The following is a 19,647-nucleotide window of genomic DNA, read 5'->3' as shown; positions in this document are numbered from 1 at the left end:
AGGCTATCAACTGGTGCTAAGTGCAGGACAACCCCAACAATTTCTATAACACTTTTGATACCAAAGATAATAAAAAAACACAGATCTTTAATCACATCCTTCCTTCCACACAGGTTGGAATATTGCTGAGTGATGACCCAATAGTCAGAGTGCCTCATATTATTGCCAGCGCTAGGTTAATCCCAAACATATACGTTAGGCACTCATGCGAATCAAATCATTAGGATTTTTCAAGCCATAGGGGATTTTTGTGATTCTAGACAATTTACGGCGATTTGACATTAATTCAAGCAAGAGTGCAGTGTCAGAGAGTGGAAAATTGGATCAGATGTGAGAATACTCTTACAGGGGGAGCCAGCAACGGGCGTTTCAGGATGTTCTCTTAAGATATTCAAGCTTAAGATTCTTTGTGACATTTTAGGAGACATTAGGTGGGTAGTTAACATAACTGTTAGGTGATGGTTACAGCAGGTACTAGTCAATGGCAGAATCTCATGATGAGACAAGAAGACCATTTCAAGTAAAATACCCTGACGAGTCAAGAAGGGAGAGTATAAATGGCATTACACATTTCAATATACTAACAGAAAGGATTGTCAGGTTTCAGTCTAACAATAGAGCACAAGGCTGTTTTTTATGGCTGAGATGTCAATAGCCATCCATTGATTGCTAATAACAGCTATTATGCTAAGTGAAACACCTGCAATGCCAAGGAGATCTGTAGCTGCATAGGAGGTGGGAGGGTACCAGGTAAATCCAGTGGTCTGGGTGATTTACACTGGAAAAGGTGATGATTTAATTCTTCAGCATCTGCAATATGGAGAGCCTACACGGAGAAGACCACCTTAGCTCTTTCTTCCAGTTCATTAAAGCTGAGAGATGTTAGCAAAAGACTCATTGTTAATCCTTATTCAGTTTTTCTGAGGCCGGTGGATACACTAAATCTTTTTTCTTCATTTTTTTCATTGTTCCAGCACAGGCTATAATTAGTTTCCATTTTAGTCTGACATGAGTAAAGAATAATTTGGGATTCACATGATTACCTGTAATCCTAGTTCTTCTCCAAAACACTGAATTGTCCACACACGGGGCCCAAGAACACTTTATTAAATATACAGATATAAATGTATAGATATACAATGATGTGCAAAGCTTTTCAGTAGAAAAGTGTGCTTTACATGAAGAAAAAACTGTCTCCACAGCTTAACAACAGACTAAAATTGGTGATTTTGTTTTGTTAGAAAATAAGCCAATTAAACCAAATAGTCAAACATTTAGCAAAAGGCTACTAGAAACATCTTTCAAAAACCTTTTTTTTTTTTTTTTTTTAGATGAAAAGAAAGTAAGGGAAATGTTTGTAGAGAGGCTGGTCATAGACATGAGAATAGAAACTGTCACTGTGCCTTTAAAGGACTCACTTGTGCCCCACAGGCGACAGTTAGGTGAGTTCATTTTTACAGAGCCAAGAGGATCCTGGGTGTAGGAGAAAAGCGCTGTTCACTCATTCGTCTCGGGAGGGAAGAGGGTTGCTTATGATTTGAGGAGGACGCATTTGCAGGAGAACTAGGAGTACAGGTAAGTAACTTTTCATTCTCCTCCAGTGGATCATCATCAATAGTCATAAGTACTGAATACTAGCAAGCCCAGCACACTAGAAGAGGAAGACAAAAGAACAAAATAGCCTCAATCATTGCCCAAGCGATTTCTAAAAGAATCCTGATCTCTTTTGGCTTCCTCTCTGGTGCCAGAATCAAGACAATAATGGCTTGTAAGCATATGGCCAAACGTCCATGTAGTGGTCTTACATATGTCTGAAATAGGGACATTTCTCAACAGAGCTGCGGAAATAGTTTTTCCCCTGGTTGAATGTGCTTTAAGCCTATGAGTGAGGGATTTGTTTGCTTATTGGTAAAAAAGTAAGACACTAGCCATCTTGAGATTTACTTATTTGTTGTGGGTAAACCAGTTCTTACAGGACCATAGTTTATGAACAGACTATCTGACTGCCTAACATATTTTGTCTTGTCTAAATATAATGTTAAACCCCTCTTCACAGCTAACGTGTAAAGGCCTCTTTCTGCTGGAGTTGATGGGTTCCGAAAGAAGGTTGGTAAGTATTCAGCCTGATTGACATGAAAATCTGAAATCACCTTAAGGAGAACACTCGGATACATTCTCTTCAATACCTTGTTTTAATCAACACAGTGTAAGGTTCCTGGGAACGCCATGTCTGAATCACCCTCACTCTGTGGGGATGGCAAAAGCTATCAAAAGTACAAGTTACTCACCTACAGTAACACTTTTTCAGGTAGACTCTGTCTAGCCGCTGATTCCTCCCCTTTGAATATTCCAAAGGCGTCAAATTGGACATGGAAACTTTTTTCGTAGTACCTCTGCATGCTGGAAGGTGGTGCTCTAAGGTGTTGCAATGACTCAGTTTCTCTCCAGAAGTGACATGCAGGGCCGATAAAGATACCATTCCAGAGTGCGGACATCAGTTACTTTCGAGACTGTCCGTGTCTCCAGACCTGGAGGCCCAAGAGCAAATTGGTAGGCCAGTGTGCAGATTCCTAGACTTGGGATATTAATAATTGATAGAGTTCAATCACAGAACAGAAAGGAGGAGGAGTTGGTTAGGAATCTGTGGCTAGATAGAGCTTTGCCTTTCTTTGCTCTGGCAAACCTCACAAAGAGCTGATCGTCTACCCAGTGGTCTTTGGGACTATCGCTTTACAAGCTGAGCACTCTTTTGGGGTCCAAGCGATGGAGTCTCTCCTCCTCCTTAGAGGGGTGAGGCAGAGCATAGAACATCAGCAGGGTGATGGTTTGACCAGCATGGAACAGCATCACAACCTTTGGTAGAAAAGATGCCCTAATTTGCAAAACCTGCTTATTGGGGGCCTAGGTGGTGTATGGTGAATTAATACACAGAATTTAGAGATCAATTACAAGTCGTGCTGAGGTGATGGCAATTAGGAACACGGGTTTGAAGTAAGGAGCCATATGGGACAACTGTAGAGCGACTTATACAGAGTGAACATTAAGTAGGTAAGAATAAGATTGAGGTCCATTAAGGCACCACTAAAGGAGACGGGGGAAACAGATGCTACAACCCTTTTAAAAACCTCAACACAACCGGTGGAATAAATATTGAAGTCTGATTAAGCAATCGCAAGAAGGCGAAAGTGCCCAAAGATATAATTTACCAGTGCCCAAAGCAATGCCTTGCCAGGCAAGGGATAGTAAAGAACACAAGAGTGGTAGTAATGTATGGCGGATCACACCTCAGAAAACAATATATAATCAGGTGGAGCGGTTCAAATGTTTTTCTTAATTTCCTAATTTACACATAACAATGAAGCAATTTGTTGTGGTACCACTAGGGATAACAAATGCACCTTACTACCTTAGGTGCACAAATACATAGATCCTGTAAACAGTCACTATGTGAAACAATATAATATACAGGTATCCCGGCACTTCAAAGTAATGTCCTATTCTAACCTGTATCCGGCCATTACGGACAAACTACGTTTCATTATATCAGTACATCACTGGCAATAAACAAAGATGGGTTTATACAAAAAATACTCTTTTTAATATAAACAAGACATTGTACAAAACATCACAGTTTTTCAAATAAGACCATAAAAACCCATTGTCCCTAGACAAGCATAACATTTAGGAGACTATTCATAGAGGGTATTTGTAGGTTTACAGTCTTGATCTGAATCCGTAACAGCCGAAATGTGTTTCGTCACACCAGGTGACTTTCTCAAGGCTTTTTGAAAGTATTCTTTTCTGTGACTATAACTTTCCTATTGCTCCAAAGTGATTTGCCATTCACAGTCCAGATTTGACCAATATTTTCCTAGTTTACTAGCGATGTCTGCATATCCCAAAAGTTAGGATACCAGAAATTCACCTAAACCAGTAGTTCCAAAAGTATGTACCATAGATCTCTGTTTATATGTCTGTTTTTTCTATATTTAGCGTGCGTTTGCAGTGCCCAAAAGGACAGAATCAAAGTTGTGTTTGCCCCCTTTGGGAACTCCTCTTTCTGTAGTTCAATTACCAAAGGTATATGTAGCCTTTAAAATGTCTTATATACGGTAGCCATTTTTTAATTCCTAACAGGCTATAATAGGCCCCACATGCTCGATGTAGGAATCCGACAGCATAAGCTTTACGGTACGCGTCTGATGCAAAGTGATAGGCAAGGGATAGTACAAAGAGCAAAACATCAGACAATTGGGCCTGGAGGGGGTCAATTTGGCATGCATCACACAAAACCAGAATTTTGTCCCAGCAACAGGGATATGCAGTCTTTGTTGAGGAATGTCTGGCTGCCACGATGACATAAATCACCTCCATCGGGAGATCGAAAGCATTCCGATGGCGCCACTCAATCTCCATGCATGAAGATGGAGTTTGCAACGGGTGGGGTGAGAACCCGGCCTCTTTTCTGCGACAGCAAATCCTCCCAGAGAGGCAGTATGATCGAAGGATAGAAGCTGAAGCCCAAGGAGTTCAGGATACCATACTTTCAAGTCCAGTCCGTTGAGAACTCGGGCAGGAATCATAGTGCCACAAAGTCGTACAGGAACCCTGAGTTCCGGACGAGGCACAGCGTTTCTCCGAACAAGAAATTACTTGTAAACTCCAATGCGCAGAAGTGCTGACACCGTGCGTTCTTGGTGGTGGCACATAGCTCGAATCATGGTTCTCCCCATTCTCCGACGAGACCCTGCATCATCTCCGGGTGCAGCTGCCATTCATGAATCACTAGGAATCGATGGCTGAGCTCATCTGTCCTGGCATTCAAGAATCCCAATAAGTCGTTCACCACCAGGAAAATTTCTTGGTGGTCAGGCCATTTCCAGAGATGCAAGGCTTTCAGGCACAGGGTCTGTGCCCCCACCTCACCCTGTTTGTTGCGGCACCACACTGCAGCGGTGTTGTCCATGATCACCTGTAACAGCCTCCCATTGATGAACAAAAGGAATATTTTTAACAACAAGTGTAAGGTCCTCAGCTCTAGAAGGGTGATGTGGAGCCGGGACTTCGCAGGAGATCAGAGGTCTCTCATCTCCACTTCTCCCAGGTGGCTGCCCCAACCCATCAGTGATGCATCGCCACTACTGTTAGCTCTGATTGAGGTAGTGAAAGGGTTCTGTCACTGACCCAATCATGTTCTAGCAATCACCAAGGCAGACCTTTTTCAGTCTTTTCTGAGATATGAACGTGGTTGGAGAAGTCCGCTTGTTCTTCGGCCCAATGTAACTTCAGATCCCACTGCAGAGCCCGCATGCTGGACCAGCAGGATGCAAGAGGCCATCAGTCCCAACTGCCCAAGGGTCAACCTAACTGAAATCCAGGACAAAGGCGGAAAGGTTGGAATCATGGCCTGAAAGTCCTGGACTCTCCTTTCCAGGGGAAAGGCACAAAACTGACCGTGTCCCGTATGGCTCCGATGAAAGGAAGCGTCTGAAAAGGAGTCAGGTGTGACTTTGGCACTTTGATGGTGAGTCAGTCTTCAACAGCCAGTTATCGAGGTTGGGGAAGACTGGCATGCCTGACCTCTAGGAATGCTGCCATCACCCCATCACTTTCATAAACACCGAGGGGCACTAGTGAGACCAAAGGGGAGCGCAGTGAACAGAACATGCTCCTGTCCCATCACAAAACGCAGGTAGCGGCAGTGAGCTGGCAGAACAGGTATTTGAAAAGAGGTGTCCTACAGGCCCAATGCCACCATCCAGTCTCCCGGGTCCAGGGCAGGCAAGACCTGGGCCAGCGTAAGCATTTTGAATTTCTCCTCCCGGCGGATGGCAGTGAGAGGATGCAGATCTAGAATAATTCAAAGACAACCGTGCTTCTTGGGCACTAGAAAGTAGCAGAAATAACAACCATGTCCTACTTCCGGTGCTGGCACCCTCTTAGCAGCTCCTTCGGCCAACAGGGATTGCACTTCCTGGTGCAAAATGGAGAAATGGTTCTCTGTCAGTCGCTGTGGTGGATAGTGGAAGGTGCGACAGGGACGAAATTAAGGGAAAAGACCAATCTGGATAGAATAATTGGATACTACCTCTCACCTGGTAGCCGTGGCCCTGTAAGGGTACACCAAAGAGGTGTGGCATGTAGGGCTGCGGGATGAGCACTGAGCTACACGCTGACACTGGCAATGGGGAAGGTGGGCACCGCGGCCTCTCTGCTGGGGTAGGACAGGCTAGAGGTAAGGGATGCCCCAACCAAAGCAATGAAAGGAATGTTTAAGTGGTTGTGGCTAGCAATGCTAGGCAGAGAGAGCGAATGGTAGCCCTACTCTCCTTGAAGTGTTGAAGGGCAGTCAGCTTTGTCCCCAGAGAGGGGAGTCCCTTTGAATGGCATGTCCATCAGGGAGGACTGGACATTGCCCGAGAACCCAGTCGATCGTAGCCACACATGGTGACGAATGGCAAAGCTGGTGCCTACAGCTGACCCAACGGAGTAGGTGGTGTCCAAGCCACAACGATCTGTGAACCCGGCTGCATCATGACCATCTTGAATCACCTGCAAAAATACAGGGCAAAGGTCTTCTGGTACACCGGGGAGGACTTGTGCCAGAGGGCATGATTATAATGGTCAAACAAACAGGGTGTCATTACCTCATTATAGGAGAGGAGGGGCGCAGAAGTAGTCTGACCTGTTTATAGGTCCTCAGTTAGCACGTTTCTTTTCACCTCCCTGGTGGGGAGCTGGAGGTCAAGGACTTCAGCTGCCCTACGCATGACCATAGCGTAGGAGGGAAATTCTTCTGTAGCTGGGCCAGTAGGAGAGAATAGAGCCATCTGCAGAGAGGTAACAAGCCCACTAGCCTCTAGCAAGTCTTCATTCCAATTGTCCTCTGTATCAGGCTGAGCAAACTCATCACCTTGGTTACAGTTCTTTTAGAGTCAGTGCAAAGAGACAATGCAATGAATGTTGTCTACCCTTAGAAGGTCAAGTGTAGGTGCTGATGCGTCGATCGGATTTGGATGAGATGCCGGTTGAAACTCATCTGCTGTCAGAGAGACAATAAGAGCTATCACTTCAGGAGGTGAGGTCGGTATCGTATTTGGCGTACTAGGGCCTAACATGGGTAGTGACAACAGGGGCGTCATTGGAACTGGAGCTGAAGGCGGAAGTGATTCAGAGGGTCCAGCTGGTGCAGAGGGCAAACCTGCGGATGGTAGACCAGGTGGAAGGCAACTGAAATCCGTGGTGCTCAAAGGCGCGCCAGAGGATGAAGAGCTGGAGCACAGCACAGCGGGCTGTACCGTAAACAGCTGCGGAATCAGCACTGAAGTCGTCCGTCTTCCGGAGCGAGATGGTTGGCACCACCCATGCGCATCATCAGGGGGAGCAGGAACGGGGTTAAGAAGTTGGACTCCAACTTCTTGTGTTCTTTTGTGCTTAGTGGAGGACTTGGAACGCAATGAAGAACAGCTTCTAGAGCAGCTCCGTCGACTCCAGGAACGGGGATGGATCGAGCCTTGGATTTGGAGCGGTCTCGATGCTATGTCCTCTTGTGCTTAGCGATAACGTTTCGCCTTGCATTCCGGATGGCTTTTGGGTTCCTCGATGTGCATTCTCCGCAGGTCTTGGAGTCGTGGTCCAACCTCAGACACTGCAGGCATACCTGGTAGAGAATCTGTCACAGACATCTGCTAGCAACAGCCCTTACATTGTTTAAAACCTGTTGTGTTAGAGGTGATATCCCTTGCACACTAAAAAATGATTTTTGTGAGAGAGAAAGATAAATTGGGGTAAGGGTTTCTGAGAGACAAGAAAAAGATCTGGATCTGTGTCTGGTGGTGCAGAAAGAAAGAAACTGACGTCAGAGCACTGGAGTAGCACCTTTATAGGCCCCACACATCACTTCCAGAGCAGAACAGCATCAGCATGACATCACCTTCCAGCACGAAGATGTACTACGAAAAAACTTTCCAGCTCCAGTCTGATCCCTGGGGAATAGTCAAAAAGGTGCGGAACCTGCGACTACTAGTTCCTATGAGAAAAGGCAGCCTTCCAAGTCAAATGCTGTAAGGATATTTTATGTATATGTTCAAATAATGGACCCAATAACTTGGAAATAGCTCCCAGGGTGGACATGGCAACTTAGTAGGGGGGAATGATTTTCTAATGCCCTCCAATATATTTTTCACAACATTCCAAAGAAGGAGGTTTGTGAAGGAGATTTTCTATAGGCAATGACTGCCAAAAACTGTACTTCAATTGACGAAGAATGCAGCCCAGATCTTGCTATTGGTAGAGATACTGAATCACCACTTTTGGATATACCTGATGTAGAACCTAGAAGTTTAAAAACATATGATGTTGTGGTGGAAGGAAACGTAGCTTCCCTTAAAATGTCCATACTGACCAATGACAATTTAAAAAGCCCATATTATAAGAATTAAAGAGCAAGGCTGGTAAACCAAACACAGTTTGAAATGAGGATATGGACCTCAAACCTGTACATGAAATGAGGCCTGCAAGGCAGCTGTGTGGTTGCTCTGACGATGTTGGTGGTCTGTGAACACCACTGACGTGGTTACTGCGACACTATCAGAAATTTTATCAGGATATTTATTTTCCGAATCTTTCTATTATGCAGTAGGGCATCATTACTACATTTACGTATAGAGTGTACAAACATCCCAGCATTTATTTACATTGGTTATTGTACATGTCGTTCCAACTTGTTTATCTTCGTGATCAGGATATTTGGAAACAGATTTGGAGGAAAATTGTACAGAAACTTGCTGACCAGTCTGCCAAAAGGGCATTTCTCTTTGACGCATATTGATAGTACCGGGAGACATAGTCTGGGCATTTCTTGTTTTCTTCGTCTTCAAACAGGTCTAGCTGTAGACAGCCCTAATTACAAAAGACGCTTGACATCACTTCGTCATTGACAACCCAATTGTGTTTTTCTTGGAATGCCCTGCTGAATTGGTATGCTTATGCATTCTGGATTCCTGGCATATTACCACGAAGGCTTTTCTACGCGTTGCGTTTACAACGGTACACTTACCTCGTAAACATCTTACCAACGCGTATTGCTTCCACAACCGTATTTACCACGCAAGCAACGTCTTCACGGAACGTCTTCTTCCTCATCCGATTCAGTCCTTTTTTAGTGTCGGCGAAGACGTGAGAAAAAGGCAAAAAGAAAGAAGGGGGCTTGGGGGCGTGGTCTCCACCCCCAAAAACAAATGCGTGGTAAAGGAATAAGCGAGGTAAAGGATATGCGTAGAAAAATCATTCCGTTGTAACGCATGCGTGGTAAAGGCATGCGTTGCAACGGAATGCGTAGTAACAACATATATTCCCATGATGTGCAAATCATTTGCTATAAGCCATTTCCAGATCACCTTTGCTTCCTAGGACAACACTCTGGAATGTCTCTTCCTTTGCTTGTTTAGATAATACATGAGATTTTCTAGCTGCTGAGAAAATGATAGCTTCCAGCTGTTGATCGGTCCTAAGAAATAGTGGATCTTGATCGGGAGGCTAATACTTTTTCTGAAGCCTAGATAGAGCAGACCTAACAAGATGCAGAAGCAAGGAATAATTGCACTGGAGGTTCCAGAAGACCACTTCCAAGAGACAATAATAGGTCACTGGCAAATGATCTGTGATGGAGGATCTAAACAATCACAGATGGTGAAGTTGAGGAGACTGGCATTGATTAGTTTTGCAACTCCTCTGACTAGCACCTCATTAAAAGTTGTGATGTAATCTACTGTGGGGGCAAGAGCAGGTGGAGAGTCTGATAATGCAAGAGTGATCCCAGATGCAAGAGTATTCCAACCAAGATGACCAGAAATTAGAGTGTCTGTAATAATGCTTGGGGGGGGTGAGTCCTCCCTCCTGGAAATTCTCAGCAATATAGAGTAGGATCTTGATCTCCTCCAGGAGCAGCTTCTAGAAGGCGATCTCATACTGTTGTGGGGACTTTCCTGCTTTGAAGGTTTTCTGTAAGGAGAATGCAGCAACAGCTGAAGCACTACTAGTGACTTAGGCTGATGAGCAGATGTCAAAGGTGTGGGATAAGTTGGAGGAACTGGTGAAAATCAAGGAGAAACTGATCTTTTACTTGATGGGGTAGAAGAAAGATTAACTGCCAGAGTGGCCTCTCTGGTATGGGAGTAAATTCTGGAGTACTAGAAAATAGCTACAAAGGTCGCCTTGGAGTGGATGTCTTTCCTGGAAGAGAGAGGCCAGAAGGGCTCTTGTATTTTTCTACCCGACTTCCAAAATAAGATTCTGAATGTTGATATTCTCATGAATTCTTTTTGTCCAACTTCACCTAACAGGGGAAGGCAAGACAATTCTAATTCTGATTCTGAATATATAGATAACATGCTGACATTGCCAACGCTGATCAAAAACACACACTCTTGCACAGCTAGTTATTCCAGCTCTTTTTGTATTTTTGGAACATTGGGCAGCATGAAACCAAAAAAGGCATAGATATCCTTTATCTTTCAAAGAAGGTTTTAAAAGTCAGAATGCAAAAGTGTAAATCTTGAAGGAATTAAACTTTCTGCAGCTATATTTTGGCTACATTAATGATGGAAAGTTTAAAGCTTTGATATAAACCAATAACTTTTACCACTATTTGGAAAAAAATGTGACAGAGTAATATAAGAGGGAATGCGGAAATAAGAAGTGTCGGAAAGATGTTTACATTACACCAGGTAGTACAGTTGTTTAGGTATGTGTACCAGGATAATAGATAGCAATTGCCTTTGAATAGAGTCCTGATCGTCCTCAATGGCTGCCTAACTTCCGCCACCATTAAGATTTATATATATATAAAGAATGCTAGCAACACATAAGTTATAGCGAAGAGAAAATGTGTAGGATCGGCGAAGAGGGGAGAAGAACAAATATTTTACACAGTGGACACCAGACCAACATGAAAAAAACATAAACACGGATAAAGACCCATAACGGGACTCGGGCCAGTGTGGCCTTCTGGACCTCCCTACCGCTCTCAGTAATGGGGCGGGTGTCCATCTCTAAGATGGTGATACGTCCTCGCCTATTATACTACTTTGTGAACCTACCGGTCATGATCCCACAGTCTACCTTTAACACATTAAATACCTTGTTGTTGGACCTTATCTGGGGCAAGGGTCGCAGGCGTGTCAGCCTACGAAACTTCAACTTGGGAGCGGAGTCGGGGGTCTGGGAGTTCCAGACTTCTGTGCCTACTACTATGCTAGTCAGCTCCAGTGGCTATCGTATTGGACCGCGGGAAGACATTTACAAGAAATTGGGTACTCATCGGGGGAGTTGGACTGGGGGAGGCTACACTCTCTGCTGTTGCCCAAGGTTAAGACCCCTCCGGACAGCCCCCCCCCTTTTGTATACCGCTTTACAATGCTGGAAGAAGGCGTTGACATACACCTCCATGGCGACTCCTTATTCACCGAATATCCCTCTTATAGGTATCCCCACACCACAGGGCAGACTAGCGAAGTCCAGTATACAGGATTGGATAGAGGTTGGAGTAGAGGACATAGGAGGGTTCTTTACTGACGGACACTTGATGGATCACGATACCTTCTTACAGTCCACAGGCGCCTCGCCACGTTTATATTTATTGCATGCCACTGTATCCCACTACATAAAGAGCACATGGGCACCGCAGCGCAGTGAACCCCAACAGCACAACCTAGTACACCTGTTATATCACATGGGGAAGGGGGGGCATTTGGTGCATTGGTTATATACAGGAATACGGACGCATGCTGCGATCCCGTTCACTTCACTAAGAGAGCAGTGGTCTGGGGACTCTACTTGGAGATTACTGATGAGGCTTGGCAGTGCATGCTAGAACACCCCAAAAGAGTTTCCCGTAATGCCAAACTAAAATTCATCCAGACAATGATCTTACATAGGGCATATCTCACCCCCAAGCGGATACATCGTATGTTTCCTGATGCCTCACACAACTGCCCCCGCTGTAAAGGGGATGAGGCGGACTTTCTCCATATGCTGTGGTCTTGCACACATCTCCGACACTACTGGGAGGGAATCAGTCATGCTCTAGGCGAAACTACATAAACCCCTATATCAGCTGAACCCCTGAACTGCCTAATGGGCCTCCGCAAACACTCGAGAATCCAGAAAGTACGACAGATTCATAGACCTAGCCCTCATTTTAGCGGTAAGAACTCTTACTATGAGGTGGAAGTCCCCCAGGTGTCCAGCGTTATCCAGTTGGCAAGCTGACATGATACAATGGGGAAAGGCCGAAGGGGCGGCCCTTAGGAGGGAAGAGGAGAAGGGCTTCGGAAGCAGCCCATTTCAATGGACTGGGAGGCAATGTTACACAAGTTTGAATCACTTGACTTATTGTCCCCTCAGGATCCTCCAGTTCCGTAGACAATCAGAGGGAATAGGTGACTATACCACAGTAGGTCTCAAGTCCGTGACTCATACATCGCATCGCATGATTAATGAGTACCAGTTCGTGCTACCCAGTTAGTACTCCCCCTTTGAGGTCCTACTGGACATAGGAAACACTGTGCGACCAGGAGTGGGAGGGATGGAAGGGTTAGGGTGGGGAGGGACAAAGTTGCTTTTGTTATTCATGTTAATTGGAAAAGTAATGACACTATGCTATGCATTTATTTGCCATTTCTGCAGTGGGCAGCTATACGTGAGGTCACCAGACCTTATTAATACCCCTTTTTCAGCCTTATGGAGGGAGGGGGAAAAGATGGTAACCCTGAGAAATATTTAAGCTGTATTCATGGCTAGAGGAAAATGACCGCCCCTATGTAATTTTCACTGCATTAAATTTCGATATGATGGTATCAAAATAAAGAACACATTTTTTTTTTTAAACACGGATAAAGATTTAATAAAATCGGAGTTATAGCATATTTCTATTTTCTGTATAAATTTTGAAGAAAAAAATGAAAAGGATGAACATCCCAGAATTACATTTTTCACTCAAAGCAATACTCATATATAATCAATATGGCATAAAAGACTGTTTATATTGCGCCTCTGCTCATCTACAAGGGCAAAAATCCAAAGTCTTGGTTACCCTACGGTTTAATGCTTACCTTGTTTAAAGTTGATCCCCTCAGCATCTATGCTTTCTTTCAGAGAAGAAGTGGAGTCTACAATGTTGTCTTGTCTAGTAGAGAAGAAAATATAGATCTGTGTTAGTGTATATTGTAGGCATGTATTGTAACAAGGGGACTTTTTAATACAGAGGCAAACTTGCCATCCAAGGTGACAAAACGCAACAATTTTTAACCAAGATTAGACAGTAGGCTGGTTTGCCATAGTGCCCACACTTTTAAATAAAAAAAATGTAAAAGAGATCCAAGGCAAGTCGCTAATTTAGGAAGATCTTAATGAAATATTATACTTGAGTGACTGAGATATCAAGAACAACAATTAGCATACAGAAACAGTGGTCTTTATTAGCCAGTTTAGTGCACAGGGAGGCTATTTGAGAGCCATGATATCAAATAATGTAGCTACATCTCACAGTTTGACATATTGTTGAAAAATATACACAGATACCAATTAAAAGACAAAGACATCTAATGGAGATGTGAACTTCAAGCAGTTATGAGACATAGGAACAGAATTCCCCAACAAATCCATCTTAATATTCTAGTAGCTATTCTATGTGAACTAAATGTTAAGTGTGCAAGAATAGGAAGGCAGCCGGCCTGGTGAAGATTATCTTGAAGCTGCTTGAGTATACCTTTGGTGGTCACCATATTGCTTCAGAAGGAATTTGAAAGTTGCCTTTTTTAAGAATGCCAAATCCACAGTTGAGTACCAAGAGTAATTCTATAGCTGAAGTGAGAGTAGTTGCCCTGGGAGAGCTGCCCAAGTGGAGGTCATAGAGGGCTGACTAAAGGTAAAGCATTTTGATCATGTATTACAGCCAACTACATTTCTTATGAGGAATCTATGGAAGGTTAAATGCTGCTACAGTCAAACACGTGCGTGCCATCTACAAGGATTAGGCAATTGCCCATGTAGGTCATTTCTGTAGCTGCAGGTAATGTGATAGTCTACCATTGACCTAATTTGGTCTTCAGGGTTTATGATTTGTTAACGGTTGTGTAGTGTGAGCTCCTTACAAGCAATGATGTACAAATGATAGGACTGCAGAGATCCTGTAGATTATCATAGTCATGAGCAAGGCAGAATTGATGAAGGTAGATAGTGGAATCAAAATTATACAATGCGTGCGCTCTTTCAGGAATGTCTGAAGTTTCGACCAGGTGAAAATATGGCAAGTATGGCCTATGACAATTCTGATTTCACAACCTGAAACCGATCACCCATATTTGGGAAGAAGAAGTGGTGGTGGTAATGGTGTAGTGGCTGCTGCTGAAGTTGAAATAGTATAGAATGTTGACACCATGTGTCTGCAAAAGTCCACGAGACAAATTTTAAAAGGTTTTTTAAAAGTCTACATGTAAATTCACCATGCTGGATTTTATGTTGTCAATTAATGATATAGATCATATGATCGATATATGATATTAGTTGCCCTTTTATCGTTTTCTTTCATGACATTGTAATTTACCATCAGCATAGGCGGTAATTTGGATTTGTTGTCTTTGGAGATCCAGCATAACAATGCTAAATTAATAAACTGTGGACTCATTTCTGCGTGATAAAAACAAATGCTTAACAGTTACCATGGCCATTTTCTCTTTATTACAGTTAGTTATTATGAGGAGGGGTAACATCACTGAGAACAGTAGATGGATTACCCAAAGGAGAAGAATTGGTAAAGTTGGATGAGGTAAGAAAATGATGACAGGTCACTAGAGAAAGAAGAAGAGAGTCGCTTCCCTAAATAGGGGAGTTGATAATCAACATATCACTAAGGAGTGTAGATACAGAATTGCAGAACTGGCCAGTGACTTAGTATTATGCAGAACAGATTAATGGCAAAAGATAATAACCAGTGTTTGGCAGGGGAGAAGACCGTAATGGTTTACTAGAGATGTGGCAGACAAGTTACTAGGGACATAAGACATTTTGTGATTTATGGATAATGGAGGGGAAGGGTTTAATGAGGAAAGTAAGGAGTTCGGTTCCTGGAGACAGAAGGACAGCACATGAGTAGATGAGAGGGCAGGTAGTCTGATGGGAGTAAAAGGAGTAGACTGTTGTAGTGTTCATGTGGCTAATTAAGGAAAAGATCTCTGGGGAAAGAAAGATGAGGATAACGATCCACATGGGGAAGGAGGGCTGGAAAATAAGATTGTGAAGAGCTAAAAGAAAGGTAGGTTACGGATTAGAGAAAATGGAAAACACTGGATTGAGTGCGTGGATCTACTAAAGAAAGGCTGGAGATGGGCATTATGAATATAAACAGTTACTGGTTAATGGTCATCGGAGTGTTGTGTTACCGTGTTCACTTACAAAGTTCCTAGTAAGTAGTAATCAGTGTCCTTTGTCCTGAATATTGTGTCCGCACCTTTGTCTTCACCTACATCACACACTTTTTTATCTGACATTACAACAAGTACTTACCCGAGAGGGCTCGCATGACATTTTGTGAAATCAACAGCAGTGGTCCCACCGAATGCAAAGCATCACCACTAGATGACATCATGAATAATGGCCATACTAGACAAGAGCACTTGCCTAAAGAGGTGCGGTTATATCTACAGCTACTACACAACAATTACTGACTTGAAGGAAGCCATGCACACTCAAAACGTTTCAGCAAGGGAGTGGTGTTCTCTAAATTCCCTGCAACGGTGGAAGAATGAATAGTTCGCAAACGCTGAACAGAGAACAGCATAGACATAGCGTGTTATTACCCAGTGTTTCTTTTGGCATGAAAGGGGTCTCAAATATTTGCCCTTCAAAAAAGTGTTAGCCCACAAGGGGGAGCAGTCAGAGGGAAAGTAATGTACAATTTTAATATATAGTTAATAAACACTGTCAAAACTTGTGAGAAGAAAGTGAAGTATACACATAGACTCTGCACTTACAAAATTAATAGAATGTGGCCACAGTGCCCCATAACCCCAAACAGGCACAAAGTTGTCGAATATAGGAACATTTGTTACGAGCAACAGGCTTTAAATGTCTTTTATGAAGTTGCTGAAAACAGCTGATAATGCCACCATAAAGATGCATTCTATCTGGATATAAAGTGGAATATCACACGTGTCTGGACGTTGACAACAATATTGTGCCAAAATTTCTTCACTGCAGCAATATTGAGTGACGAGCTATAGAAGGTAAGAATATATATTATATACGTTTTGGTTATGTATATGTTAGTTCATTTTTACTTTCAAATCAGTGATTCTCAAACTGTGGATCACGACTCCCTGGAGGGTCGCAGCCGATTTTGATAGGTCGCAAAAGTTCAAGCAATAAATAAAGAGGTCTTTCAATTCTGTATTTAGATTCTCACATTTGCTGAGTTTCAAAGACAGAGGTCAAATGTCAGGCTATGTCTTCTGACAATTTATTTTTTTAACATGAAATTGAAAAGTAAAGTGAATTATGTGACAATCTTGCTGGGCTATAGAAAGCTGAAGGAAAGGCTGTGGGATGTCATTTTTTGGCAACACACAAAAAATGTAAATGAACTGTACACATCAAGCAGTTAGCAAAAATGAAGCACATTTGTTTTGTAATTCTGAAGTGTGATATAAACAAAGACTTTAATAGGAGCAAAACAAATCAAGACAAGTTCCTTGGTGATGTACAAATGATAAATATTCACTGAAACCCGATTTGCACCCATTATTTGTGTGCAATATAGTTTTATCAGTAAAACTGTATGTCTGTGCAAATTTAGCAGCCGTTTCAATGGAAAATTTGCTGTCTATAAATGACAATGCACTACCGCAGGATGCTTTAGTTACAATAAAAAATAGCCCGCCTCATGTCCATTAAAGTTACATAAGTGGCAAATGTTGGTTGTACTATAAATTGGATTGCAGTTCTAAAATGTTTACGAAGCACCGCTTTTAAGTTATTATAAATATATTTAATTTAATGTACTTTTTACATTTATTGTTTCAAATTTTTTAATGTGTCTGTATATATATATTTATATGTATACATGTGCGTGTATATATGTATGTATATATATATCTATATATATATATATATTACCTACTGGCGGTCGCCAGTAGGTAGTTATAGTTAGGACCCTGTTTCCATAGGAAATCCGCAACATTCTATTTTGAATAACTTTGGCGCCGGTCGACGAATCCTCGCGAATTTCTCAAAATAGGTGGGGCGCTACGCTCCGCTCCTACCCTGAAAGTCTCGGGGGGATTCGTCAAGCGGGGGCTGAGATAAAAGGGGGGTCCCAAAACGCGTTTTTCCCATGCATTTTTCCATAGGACCTTTAGACAGGGCTACAGCCCGAACGGCTGAACAGAATTACTAGAAATTTGACGGAGAGGTAGTCCTCAGGTCAAGGAAGTGCCTTTTGTAGGTTTGGTGTAAATCTGTTCAGTAGATTCTGAGAAAATAGCCTTTAAATCAATATATATATCTGAGCCAGCTTACGGTACGCTTACCGTAAGCTTACCGTACGCGTACGGTGACGTGCGCGAGCGCGATTCTGATTGGCTGTTAGATCTTAGTAAACATTCGAATCGGCCGAAACCAGGAAGCGGCGGCCGCCATTTTGTGTATTTCACTCCGGTAAAAAAGAGTGATATCTTGAAAAGGGGGCAAGGGAGAGAGTTACAGACCCCCTAACATTTGTAAGGGGGTCAAAGAAGGACAGAAAAGTACAAAGAAAACATTTATTGATTTTAAAAAAAAATCGCGGGGTACGCGTACGGTAAGCTTACGGTAAGCGTACGGTAAAAAAAAAAAAAAAAAAAGAAATGAAATTCAGATTTAAGTGTTTAGATATTAGGGGGCTCTAAAAAGAGCCGTTGTGTTTATTAAGTGATTTTTTAGTGGTACCTACAAGTAAGTACCGATGCAGAGTCTAAGGTTCAAGAGGAAGACTCTGTTCCCTTCATCATTGAAGTGCACACCATCTCCTCTATAAATGTCTTGCATGTCGTAACGCAAGTTGTTGTGGTAAATGGAACCCATACCATAGTCACGGAGGAAAGCAGAAACAGATTTGTTGACGTGCTTTCTTGCTTTGTCAATCTGCGGACAGAAATGATTGGACCAGTTCCATTTTTGCCTTTGGCATATGTTAGAAAACACAAAGGCAGTTTTAGGGAAAAGTGAAAACAGTTGTGCAAAGGTGTCCTTCATAAGCATTTCCAGACCTACCCCAGTCAAAGTGCCTAGGTCATTGCCACCACAGTGCACTATTATGAGGTCAGGGTGTTGGATTTGCATGAAGGATTTCACCAATGGCATCAATTGGTGCCACTTTAACCCTCTCTGACCAATCCATTTAATGTCTACATTTGGCAAAGCAAGGTCTCTCACCATACCTGTTTTCTCTGCAAACTTTTCACTCCAGAAGACATAGCTGTGCCCTACAATCCACACTGTGAACATCTTCAAAGGAGAACTGGATGCACTCAGGAGGTGTCTTTCAGTAGAATGGCAATATGAAAAGAAAGACAGTTTGGAAATGGAGGCATACATATTTTTTTTTAAAAAAAAAGAACTGATTGGCTGTTTCATACCATTCTAGAATAAAAACTAGGCTGTATGTGTAAATTAATAGAAGCATGTTTTGTATTGGTACAGAAAAATGTGTTACCAAAGAACAGTACTATGGATTTGCTGTTAGGTTTGAAAAGTCAAGCACTCTTGCTCTGTGGAATTGAAACATTGTTTGGCGAACTTCTGACCTGACTCCACACAGCAGTGTTCCATGAGCTGTTGCTATGGTAGCAGGCAGAAGTCAAGTTGGGGGAAGGGTACTAGGCAGAAGTCAAGTTGGGGGAAGGGTACTTTTGGAAAAGGGTTGGTTTTCAACCAATAGAAATGTGTGATTACATTTGAAAAAAAGGGGGAAGCACTGAGATTTGAAACTTACATGTATATGTGTGGAAAAATAGAGGGAAACTTTGCCATTATCTGGTTCTGCTGAGAGAAGAGAGGTGTAGAGAACAGAGATCCTGGCTCTGATAATCTGCTGTTTGAGTGCCACATTTCTTTCACAACTAACTAATTTTAAAGGTGAGTTTAGAGTTTGAGAGGAGATGTATATGGTAAATTAAGAAATGAATAATAGAAATGTAATTCTTTTTGTTGAAGTTGTGTTTATTATTTTCTGTTTTGGGAGAAATTTAAATGTGAGGAACATGTAAAATAATATGGACTATGTTTTCACGATAAATTAAGGTGTATTGGTATAAAAAAAGAATAGTTTAAGGGTTTGCGGTTGGACTCAGTAATGCAAATACATTCAGCATCACTAAGGCTGGTTGCCCTTGCTGGAGTGTAGGCAGTCACCCAGGATACACATGGTGGTGGTCTGAAAAAGCAGTCTGGACATGGGCTTTTAAAAAAATCTGAAAAGTGGATTCATAATGTGTCAGTCTGTAAAAGTGATTATCACTTGCCAAAAAAAAAAGAGCAGTAAGTGTGCTTTCAAATTGGCAAAGAAATTTCGTTTTGTGACTAATGTGAAAACATGACTCTGTGTGCAAATAG

At 42.5% G+C, this 19,647-nt stretch overlaps 1 protein-coding gene across 2 annotated transcripts in view; it reads right to left on the bottom strand.

Moving 5' to 3' along the window:
- Window positions 1-19,647, bottom strand: part of CAAP1 (caspase activity and apoptosis inhibitor 1) — a 305,374-nt gene that overhangs the window by 28,208 nt on the left and 257,519 nt on the right. For both annotated transcript variants that reach the window (XM_085641336.1, XM_085641335.1), the window contains exon 6: window positions 13,113-13,186. In XM_085641336.1, coding sequence (XP_085497462.1) covers window positions 13,113-13,186 — 74 coding nt within the window. The remainder of the gene's footprint in view (window positions 1-13,112; window positions 13,187-19,647) is intronic.

The sequence above is a fragment of the Triturus cristatus genome, chromosome 2_2 (assembly GCF_964204655.1).
Source record: "Triturus cristatus chromosome 2_2, aTriCri1.1, whole genome shotgun sequence".
Classification (NCBI taxonomy): domain Eukaryota; kingdom Metazoa; phylum Chordata; class Amphibia; order Caudata; family Salamandridae; genus Triturus; species Triturus cristatus.
This window is presented reverse-complemented; position numbering and strand designations above follow the sequence as displayed.